Source organism: Anabrus simplex, chromosome 1 (assembly GCF_040414725.1).
Source record: "Anabrus simplex isolate iqAnaSimp1 chromosome 1, ASM4041472v1, whole genome shotgun sequence".
Lineage (NCBI taxonomy): Eukaryota > Metazoa > Arthropoda > Insecta > Orthoptera > Tettigoniidae > Anabrus > Anabrus simplex.
The window spans coordinates 1405350508-1405362726 of NC_090265.1; the positions used below are offsets into that span (position 1 = coordinate 1405350508).

General features: G+C 38.1%; 1 protein-coding gene across 7 annotated transcripts in view; it reads left to right on the plus strand.

Moving 5' to 3' along the window:
- Window positions 1-12219, plus strand: part of LOC136858371 (zinc finger protein 594) — a 393129-nt gene that overhangs the window by 76816 nt on the left and 304094 nt on the right. For all 7 annotated transcript variants that reach the window (XM_067137863.2, XM_067137860.2, XM_067137864.2 and 4 more), the window contains one exon: window positions 4555-4628. In XM_067137863.2, the coding sequence (XP_066993964.2) occupies window positions 4555-4628 (74 nt within the window). The remainder of the gene's footprint in view (window positions 1-4554; window positions 4629-12219) is intronic.

A 12219-nucleotide genomic window follows, 5' to 3' on the forward strand; every position in this document is an offset into this window, starting at 1 on the left:
ACATACTTAACTTCCCGCAACCGAGACAAATATTGGACCTTCAAGACATTCTCCGCTCTACTTTGGCGTTCGAGACCGCAGCGCATGACCTTGAATGTGCCGCGCTGATCACCGGGAACTGGCGGTTTGCTTCTACAATTCTATTCGTCTGCGACTTCAAGTTATTTATAATCTTCATATATTATTTGATAGTGTTGTGACTTTGTGCCTGACAGAGTGTGAAACTGACCCATTTCTCCAATATTCATAAACATTGTGTGATTTCGCCTACTTGTTTTTACGGCTGACGATGACCTGGACTAGGGTCGAAACCGGTCCCATTTAAATAAGAATGTAATTACTACATTTCTTTCTTTTATGTATTGAATTGGTTGAACTTCAATTATTTAATTTTTAATGATTCAGGTGAACTCATAATAGATCCCAGCGAATCACTGGAGAGGTGGAGTGAATATTTTGAACATCTTCTGAACGTAAAAGGAAATCTTCCTGGTGGTGTTGCGAACAGCCAAGCTTATGGGGAGGAGGAAAATGATGTTGGTGAAATTATGCTTGAGGAAGTGGAAAGGATGGTAAATAAACTCCATGGTCATAAAGCAGCAGGAACAGATGAAATTAGACCTGAAATGGTGAAATATAGTGGGAAGGCAGGGATGAAATGGCTTCATAGAATAATATTAGCATGGAGTGTTGGTAAAGAAACCTTCAGATTGGACAAAAGCAGTAATTGCACCTATCTATAAGCAAGGGAACAGGAAGGATTGCAATGACTATCGAGGTATCTCATTGAGTAGTATAAAAGACAACATGTTCACTGGCATCTTGGAAGGGAAGGTGCGATCAGTGGTTGAGAGGAAGTTAGATGAAAACTAGTGTGGATTTGGACCACAGAGGGACTGTTAGGATCAGATTTTCAGTATGCTCCAGGAAATTGAAAAATGCTACGAGGAATAGACAGTTATGTGTCGTAGATCTTCAAAAAGCATATGACAGGGTACCGAGGGAAAAGATGTTCGCTATACTGGGGGACTATGGGATTAAGGGCAGATTATTAAAATCAATCAAAGGCATTTATGTTGACAATTGGGCTTCAGTGAGAATTGTTGGTAGAATGAGTTCTTGGTTCAGGGTACTTACAGGGGTTAGACAAGGCTGTAATCTTTTACCTTTGGTGTTCGTAGTTTACATGGATCATCTGCTGAAAGGTATAAAATGGTAGAGTGGGATTCAATTAGGTGGAAATGTAGTAAGCAGTCTAGCCTATGCTGATGACTTGGTCTTATTGGCAGATTGTACTGAAACCCTGCAGTCTAATATCTTGGAACTTGGAAATAGGTGCGATGAGTATGGTATGAAAATTAGCCTTTTGAAGACTAAATTAATGTCAGTAGGTAAGAAATTCAACAGAATTGAATGTCAGATTGGTGATACAAAGGTAGAACAGATAGAAAATTTCAAGTATTTAGGTTGTGTGTTCTCCCAGGATGGTTAATATAGTAAGTAAGATTGAATCAAGGTGTAGTAAAGCTAATGCAGTGAGTTCGCAGTTATCAACAGTATTCTGTAAAAAGGAAGTCAGCTCCCAGACGAAACTATCTTTACATCAGTCTGTTTTCAGACCAACTTTGCTTTACGGGAGCGAAAGCTGGGTGGACTCAGGATATCTTATTCGTAAGTTAGAAGTAACAGACATGAAAGTAGCAAGAATGATTGCTGGTACAAACATGTGGGAACAATGGCAGGAGGGTACTCGGAATGAGGAGATAAAGGCTAAATTAGGATTCAACTTGATGGATGAAGCTGTACACATAAACCGGCTTCAGTAGTGGGGTCATGTGAGGCGAATGGAGGAGGATAGGTTACCTAGGAGAATACTGGACTCTGTTATGGAGGGTAAGAGAAATAGAGGGAGACCAAGATGACGATGGTTAGACTCAGTTTCTAATGATTTAAAGATAAGAGGTATGGAACTAAATGTGACCACAGCACTAGTTGCAAATCGAGGATTGTGGCGACGTTTAGTAAATGCACAGAGGCTTGCAGACTGAACGCTGAAAGGTATAACAGTCTATAATGATAATGTATGTATGTCCTAGTCTAATATTTTCTGTATCATCTGACTTCATTCAACTGCATTCCATTACTTTTGTTTTGGACTTATTTATTTTTATCTTGTCCTCCTTCCCCAAGACTCTGTCCATATCATTCTGCAATTTTTCCAGATCTTCTGCAGTCTCAGACAAAATAAAAATGTTTTTGTTGTTGTTTGGATCATCAGGCCATAGACTGGTTTAATGCAGCTTCCATGCCACCCTATCCTGTGCTAAACTTTTCATTTCTATGTATCTACTACATTCTGCATCTGCTCTAATATGTTTGTCTTATTCATACCTTGGTCTAACCCTGACGTTTTTTTGCCACCTACACTTCTCTCAAAAACTAACTGAACAAGACCTAGGTGTCATAAGATGTGCCCTATCATTCTGTCTCTTCTTCTGGTCAAATTTTGCCAAATCGTTCTCCTCTCACCAATTTGATTCAGTATCTCTTCATTTGGGATTCGATCTACCCATCTCACCTTCAGGATTCTTCTGCAACACCACATTCAAAAGCTTCTATTGTCTTTCTTTCTGAGCTAGTAATCTTCCATGTTTCACTTCCATACAATGCCATGCTCCAGACGAAAATCTACAAAAATGTATTTCTAATTCCTATATCAACATTGGTATTGACCATATTTCTTTTCTTTAGACAGGCTTATCTTGCACTCCTTTTCCAAGACTGTCTATACCATTCAGCAATTTCTTCAGATCTTCTACAGACTAAGATAGAATAACAATATCATTGGCAAATCTCAGAGTTTCGACTTCCTCTAATTGTATTTTGATTCTCTTTCCATATTCCTTGTTGATTTCCCTTATCACCTGTTCTGTGAAAACATTGAACTGCAGCTTTGCCTTACTCCTTTCTGGATTTCTGCTGCTGTTCCATAGCCTTTGATTCTTATCACTGTAGACTGATTTTTCTATAGTTTGTAGATAATTCTTCGCTCTCCGTATCTGATCCCGATCACCTTCAGAATCTCAAATAGCTTGGTCTAATCAACAATATTATATGCCTTTTTCTAGAGGTAGAGCTACAAATCCCTTGGCTTGTCCTTGTTAATTTGGTCCTCTAAGATCAGATGTAAAGTCAGGATTGCCTCATGTGTTCCTACATTTGTTCTGAAGCCAAATTGATCTTCTGCCAACTCGGTTTGAACTTGTTTTTCCATTCTACTATAAATAATACGTGTTAATATTTTGCGGGCATGACATACTAAACTAATGGTGCAGTAGTTTTCACACTTGCCAGCAAATGCTTTCTCGGGAATAGGTATAACAATATTCTGCCAAAAAATGGATGGCACTTCTCCCAAATCATACATCTTATGCACTAAATGGAATAACTGTGCCGTGCTGGTTTCTCCTAAGGCAGTCAGTAATTATGAGGGAATTTCTTCAATTTCAAGTGCCTTGTTCCTATTTAAGTGTTTCAAAGCTCTGTTGATTTCTGACCTCAAAATTGGGTCTCCAATTTCATCAGCATTAACAGCCTCTTCTTGTTCCAGAACCATATCATATACCTTTTTAATTTGATACAACTGTTGGATAAGTTCCTGCTTCCTTCTGCCTTGTCTTCTTTCCCTAGAAGTCGTTTTCCATCTGAGCTCTTAATATTCATACACTGAGTTTTCCTTTCTCCCATGGTTTCCTTGATTTTCCTGTATGCAGCAGGTACCTTTCCTAGGACCATACAACCTCCAGCATCCTTGCACTTCTCTTTCAGGCATTCTTCCTTAGCTGTCCTCCACTTTCCATTTAATTTTGTAATCACCTGTATTTTCTGTCGTCTACAATTTTTGTATTCTTGTATTCTTGTACATTTTACAGTCGTCAGTCAGGTACAGTATATCTTGAGTTATCCATTGATTCTTAGTTGATATTTCCTTTCTTCTCATTCTTCAGCAGCCATAAGGCTGACCTCATTTTTCACAACTGTCCATTCATCCTCTATTGTGTTTCCTTCAGCCGTTTCAATTAGTCCTTGTGCATTATGCTCCGTGAAAAAGTCCCACACACTCTTTTTTTTTCAACTTGTCTGGATCCCATCTCCATGCAGTCCATCCTTTCTTCAATTTATTTCAACTTTAGGTGGAATTTCATGACCAACAAATAGTGGTCAGAGTCCTTATCAGCTCTTGGGAAAGTTTTGCAATCCAACACCTGATTTCTGAATCTCTGCCTAATCATACAGCCATCGTTTGTGGTATTTGAACCAAGTATTGGCAAGGGCTAAACTATGATTGGTGCAGAATTTAACCAGCCAACTTCGTCTTTCTTTCCTTTGTCCCAGTCCAAATTTTCCTACTGTATTATCTTCTCTTTCTTGGCCTACTACTGCACTGTTTTATATCTGTACTATGTATGTTTCTCATTAATTGGTCACTGTGTTATGTATAAGTTTCTCTTCCATGTATTAAAATTATTTATACATTTTCATTTTTCTCTTCAGGTGATGGAAAACTCCCCTTCATATGATTGCAGCATTTGTTCGAGAAAATTCCACTACTCAGGTTCCAGAGACAAGTAATTATTAATAAACATTTCATAATTACAATACTATACTGTAGACTTATTTTGTTTTAGGTCTAAGTATTCAAACTTTGTGAGTAGTGTAACTCCCTCTATGACCTTATATTTTATTAGATTTGCAGCTTCTCACAATCAAATTATTAAATGTAATTTAATCATTATCCGCTAGGTCTACCTCTTACTGTTTTTGTAATCATCATCAGCCCATAGACTAATTTGATGATGGAGCGAGATGTTATGCGGTTTGGGTCACGTAGCTGTCAGCTTGCACTCAATAAAGAGTAGGTTCGAACCCCACTGTCGGCAGCCTTGAAGATGGTTGTGTGTGGTTTTCCATTTTCACACCAGGTAAATGCTGGGGTTGTACCTTAAACAAAACCATTGTCACTTCCTTCCCAGTCCTAGCCTGTTTCTATCCTATTATCACCATGAAACCTATCTGTCTCGGTGTGACATAAAACAGAATTGCAAGCCGTCCACTTCATGACCGTATCAATGAGTACAATCAACAAATTAATTTAAAAACCACCTAATCGATACTTTATTTTTTTGCCCTGGGCAAAATTAACAGGGCCTTTGAAATTCCGCTAACAGAAGCAGAGAGAAAGAAGGAACTATCTTACATTCGCCAACAAGCCCTACATAACGGTTTCAGTTTGAAATTCATCAACAAAATCATTACTAAATGCAAATATCAACAACAAATTAAACTAAAGCAGCAATCGGAGAAGGCAAAGAGGTACGTCATATTAAACCTTTAATAACCCGAGGATTTATGAGATCATGAATATGTTCAAGAAACACAACACCAAAGCAGCTTTCTCAACCAACAACAATATGAAACATAGATTCTTTAATCACAACAGAGTCAATAAACTTAAGATGACGAATTCCAGGAATCTGGCATTTATAGGCTGACATGTACTCGGTGCAAAAAAAACATACATGCGGCAATCAGGAAGGAGCTTTATAATTACATATCAGGAACACGTCAATGCAGAGAAGTACAGAGGATTCTCTGCCACGGGAGCTCATATGAAAGAGGCAACCCACTAATTCACTAATATCAGACAGGATCTTCAAATCATCAGTAGGATCGTAAAGGAAGTCTAATGAACAGCCTAGAAAACATCCACATTATTCTGGATAAAACAGAAAACAGGGAACAGAATCTAAACGAAATTAATGAGCAAAAAACCTCTTATATGAGCATATCAGTAAATACATGGAATGTGTAAGCAGAAAACAAACAAGACGAACAAGTGAAATAATCAAACACGATGTCACTGAAGAACAGCTAGTACTCCCTCCCCCTCACGAGACGTATTAGATGACGACACAACTCTACTTCCCCTTTCTCCGGAGGATTGCACGAACAATCAGACCGTGTCACATTGCTACTACACTAGGTCGTGCACAAAGACAGATCCCCAAGGCAGCGCGGAATAAACATCTTTCCAGATAAGGTGAGTTAAGACAACACAATTTCCAATACATTCCTTTTCCCGTGATCTATTTAAATTCGGAGCTCTTCTATTTTATGCCATATTTTAATATATTACGATCTCCTGCTGGTTGCAGATCATGAGGCAAGCTGCCCCGATCAGAAGACTGCCATTTTATATAACAGAGAAGCTACCATAGGATGTTTGCAAATCAAACAATCAACATATCCTTTTACCACAATCTAAAGAGCAATATCCGCAAGTCAAACAGTCAACACGGCCTTTTACTACAACCTAAAGAGTAACATTTAAGGAAGATACTCAATACAAAATACAAACACCAACTACCCGAGACTGGAATATACTGTACACAGACTTTTCATTCAAGACCAAGTGTTTTGAAAAGTGCCTCACCATAGACGCTTTAAGATATTTTTCAGATATGTTTATTAGTAAATAAGTTTTTTAACATCATGTAGACGTGAATTTTAATTTAAGTACTCTTCTCACAAATGCCTGAAGACTGTTACAAACATTGACTTTTTTATTCATGCCACCTAGTGTTATTACGAAAAGTGTATCACCATAGACACTTTTAAATATTTTAAATATGTATATTAGTTTATAAGTTTTTTAAACACAATTGTAGACACGAACTGTAATTTAAGTATAATCCACATATATTACCTTACCCCCCAATCTCCCCCCCCCCCCCCCCCCCCTCCTTTCTTCTAGAGCACCTAGAGCAATAGTTTTTAGGATCCCATGGGACATAGTTTTAAGGTTTGAATGTGCTTACTGTCTAAATGTTTTCATCTAAGCTATCTTTATACAGCTGAAGATGACCACTATGTTGTCGAAACATGTTCTGTATGTGCTAATGTATTTTTAATTTTGCCCAAGGCAAAAAAATTAAGTATCGATTAGGTGGTTTTTAAATTAATTTGTTGATAGAACAGAATGAAAAAGAAAAATATAATATGTTGCAGCAATCTATACCACCCTGCCCGTTAACTATTGCATCTTAGATCTACCCTAGTCTGTTTGTGATATGCCATCTTCCTGTTTTTCTGGTCAGATTTTACCAAATCTTTCTCCTCTCACCAATTAGACTCAATATCTCTTTGTTTGTGATCTGACCTATCCATTTATGCATGTCTGTGTTTGAGGTGAGCAAATTTGATGTCTCCTTGCTTTATTTTCAATTTGCTTTATGTTGCACCAACACAGATAAATCTTATGGCTTTGATGGGATAGGAAAGCCCTACTGTAGGAGTGGGAAGGAAGGGGCTTTGTCTTTAATTAAGGTACAGCCCCATTTGCCTGGTGTGAAAATCTGAAACCATGGAAACCATCTTCAGGGCTGCCGACAGTGGGGTTCAAATCCACTAACTCCTGCAGGCAAGCTCACAGCTGCGCGCCTCTAACCACACAGCCAACTCATTTGATCTTCCTTGCTTTTGCCATTATTGTCAGTCCGAGTAACATTATTTGTCTGTTTCGTTTAAGACCTCTTTTTATATTTATTATCAGACACATTTTGTACTAAGGATTGCATTACTCTTCAATATGTACAGTATCTATCGTAAAGTTTTCATGTTTGCACACTTAACAACTTAGTAGCAATCACAGTTAACTCTATCCCATATAAGTGAGAATAGTTCCATAGCAAATATAAGAGATAGCCTGGTTATGTACAGCCTTTGTAGCTGCTGCTGCTCTCAATCATCTTTGTATCCCAAACAATTTAATTGTTGTTTGTAAAGTATTTAAACTATCTATACTGTGCACAGCAGTTCATCAATCAATCAATCAATCAATCAATCAATCAATCAATCAATCAATCAATCAATCAATCAATCAATCAATCAATCAATCAGTCAATCAGTCAATCAATCAATCAATACTAATCTGCATTTTGGACAGTTGCCCAGGTGGCAGATTTCCTATCTGTTGCTTTCCCAGCCTTTTCCTAAATGATTTCAAAGAAATTGCAAATTTATTGAACATCTCCCTTGGTAAGTTATTCCAATCCCTAATTCCCCTTCCTGTAAACGAATATTTGCCCCAGTTTGTCCTCTGGAATTCCAACTTTATCTTCATATTGTGATCTTTCCTATTTATATAAACACCACTCAAACTTATTCGTCTACTAATATCATTCCACGCCATCTCTCCGCTGACAGCTCGGAACATACAACTTAATGTATATAGGAAAATATTTTCCTATATACATTTTGTGACACTTTCAATACGGACGAAGAATGAATTTCATCACTTGTAAAACATACCACTTAGTCGAGCAGCTCTTCTTCTTTCTCCCAATTCTTCCCAGCCCAAACTTTGCAACATTTTTGTAATGCTGCTCTTTTGTTGGAAATCACCCAGAACAAATCGAGCTGTTTTTCTTTGGATTTTTTCCAGTTCTTGAATCAGGTAATCCTGGTGAGGGTCCCATACACTGGAGCCATACTCTAGTTGGAGTCTTACCAGAGACTTATATGCCCTCTCCTTTAAATCCTTACTACAACCCCTAAACACCCTCATAACCATGTGCAGAGATCTGTACCCTTTATTTACAATCCCATTTATGTGATTGCCCCAATGAAGATCTTTCCTTATATTAACACCTAGATACTTACAATGATCCCCAAAAGGAACTTTCACCCCATCAACGCAGTAATTAAAACTGAGAGGACTTTTCCTATTTGTGAAACTCACAACCAGACTTTTAATCCCGTTTATCAACATACCCTTGCCTACTGTCCACCTCACAACATTATCGAGGTCACGTTGCAGTCGCTCACAATCTTGTAACTAATTTATTACTCTATAGAGAAAAACATCATCCGCAAAAAGCCTTACCTTTGATTCCACTACTTTACTCATATCATTTATATATATAAGAAAACATAAAGGTCCGATAATACTGCCTTGAGGAATTCCCCTCTTAATTATTACAGCGTCAGATAAAGCTTCACCTACTCTAATTCTCTGGGATCCATTTTCTAGAAATATAGCAACCCATTTAGTCACTCTTTTGTCTAGTCCAATTGCACTCATTTTTGCCAGTAGTCCCCCATGATCCACCCTTTCAAATGCTTTAGACAGGTCAATCACGATAACAGACCATTTAACCTCCTGAATCCAGGATGTCTGCTATATCTTGCTGGAATCCTACAAGTTGAGCTTCAGTGGAATAACCTTTCCTAAAACCGAACTGCCTTCTATCGAACCAGTTATTAATTTTGCAAACATGTCTAATATAATCAGAAAGAATGCTTCCCAAAGCTTACATACAACACATGTCAAACTTACTGGCCTGTAATTTTCAGCTTTATGTCTATCACCCTTTCGTTTATACACAGGGGCTACGATAGAACTCTCCATTCATCTGGTATAGCTCCTCTGACCAAACAATAATCAAAAAGTACTTCAGATATGGTACTATATCCCAACCCATTGTCTTTAGTATATCCCCAGAAATCTTATCAATTCCAGATGCTTTTTTAGTTTTCAAATTTTGTATCTTATTGTAAATGTCATTGTTATCATATGTAAATTTTAATACTTCTTTAGCCTTAGTCTCCTCCTCTATCTGGACATTATCCTTGTAACCAACAATCTTTGCATATTGCTGACTGAATACTTCTGCCTTTTGAAGATCCTCACATACACACTCCCCTTGTTCATTAATTATTCCTGGAATGTCCTTCTTAGAACCTGTTTCTGCCTTAACATACCTATACATACCCTTCCATTTTTCACTAAAATTTGTATGACTGCCAATTATGCTTGCCATCATGTTATCCTTAGCTGCCTTCTTTGCTAGATTCAATTTTCTAGTAAGTTGCTTTTATTTCTCCTTACTTCCACAGCCATTTCTAACTCTATTTCTTTCCAGTCTGCACCTCCTTCTTAGTCTCTTTATTTCTCTATTATAATAAGGTGGGTCTTTACCATTGCTTACCACCCTTAAAGGTACATACCTGTTTTTGCATTCCTCAACAATTGCTGTAAACCCATCCCAGAGTCTGTTTACATTTTTATTTACTGTTTTCCACCGATCATAGTTACTTTTTAGAAACTGCCTCTTGCCTGCTTTATCAGCCATATGGTACTGCCTAATAGTTCTACTTTTAAGACCTTCCTTTCTATCACATTTATTTTTAACTATGACGAAAACAGCTTCATGATCACTAATGCCATCTATTATTTCAGTTTCTCTATAGAGCTCATCTGGTTTTATCAGCACCACATCCAGGATACTTTTCCCTCTGGTTGGTTCCATCACTTTCTGAATCAGGTGTCCTTCCCAATTGACATCTGGTAAATTCAGATCTCCCGCTACAGTCACATTTCTTTCCGTGTCTTTTCCTACATAGCTGATTATCTTATCAAATAATGCTGAATCCGTGTTAGTTCTACCCTTTCCCGGTCTGTACACTCCAAATATATCAAGTTGCCTATTATCTTTAGAAATGAGCCTTACACCTAGAATTTCATGTGTCTCATCTTTAACTTTTTGGTAGCTTACAAATTCTTCTTTCACTAGAATGAATACCCCCCTCCCACCATTCCTATCCTATCTCTACAATACACACTCCATTTCCGTGAGAAAATTTCTGCATCCATTATATCATTTCTCAGCCATGATTCAACTCCTATTACAATATCTGGTAAATATATATCTATTAAATTACTTAATTCTATTCCTTTCTTTACAATACTTCTACAGTTCAACACTAACAATTTTATGTCATCCCTACTTGATTTCCAGTTCCCTGTTCCCTTATCACCGCTCCCTAGGCCACCCTGTTTCCCTGAATGTACCTCCCTATTACCCTTCCAAACAAATTTCCTAACTTATATGTACCACTGCGGTTTAAGTGAAGGCCATCTGAGCGCAGATCCCTATCTCCTACCCATCCATTAGGATCTAGAAATTTCACTCCCAGTTTCCCACATACCCACTCCATAGTCTCATTTAAATCCCCAATCACCCTCCAGTCAGCATCCCTCCTACACAGTATTCCACTAATAACCATCTCCGCTTTCTTAAATTTCACCCGTGCTGCATTTACCAGATCCCACACATCTCCAACTGTGTTGGTACTTATATCAGTTTGCCTTACGTTGTTGGTACCAACGTGAAACCCTACCACCTTCTCCTTCCCCTCCTCCCTCTCTTCTACTTTCCTCAACATCTGCCTCAACCTAATTCCTGGATAACACTCTACCCTGGTTCCCTTTCCTCCATACACTTTCCCCACGTGTCTAACGATGGAATCCTCCATGACCAGAGCCTCAATCCTACCTACCTCATTTGATTCCCTCCCCTCCTGGTCAGCCCTATCTTTCCTGATAGCTGCAGAAGCTACTTCCTCCCTCGTTTTCTCCTTCCCATGACCCTGTTCCACCTGTTTTCCTATCTTTTCCTATGCTCTACTCTATATTTCCCTTTCCTACCTTTTCCCTTCCTCCTATTTCCACACATCTCAGCAACGGTTCCCTGTCCCTCATCTTCCCTCTGTTGTTCTACCTGGAGTGACTCGCAATCTCCTTCTACAACTCCCCCCTTTCCTTCCCCTCCCTCTTGTACACCTACTGTAACCTGTACATTGTTTGAGGGAGTCCTATCTTCCTTCCTGTCTTCTGTGAGAATCCTAATTATCTTCCTCAAACTCTCCCACTCCTTCCTCATACCCCTCAATGCCTCACCACACCCGCAGTTCATACACTCGCGCTCCTTAGCCATTCTTTACGGAAAAAATGAAAATAAAAATAAAATAACTTATTTGCAAAAAAATAAATGAACTGAGGGATATATTGTCTGGGATAGTACTCAAAGATCACACAACAGTAAGGTAATTAATATACAACTACACTACAATACTACTTAGTGGTACTCTATTTTTTATCCTACAACCCCTAACAGGATAAAAACTGCTGTTAATTACTGAATATCAAAAGGAATACACAAGAACTACACAATTCCCAACTGCAATTAAGCCTATCCTAATTACAACAACAGAATATTAGTAAGAGTTTCTGTGGATACCTCTCACTATACCAGTACTACGCAAATATTTTACGATAACAAAATAAGCACACTAAATTCTAATAGGATATTACTCGTA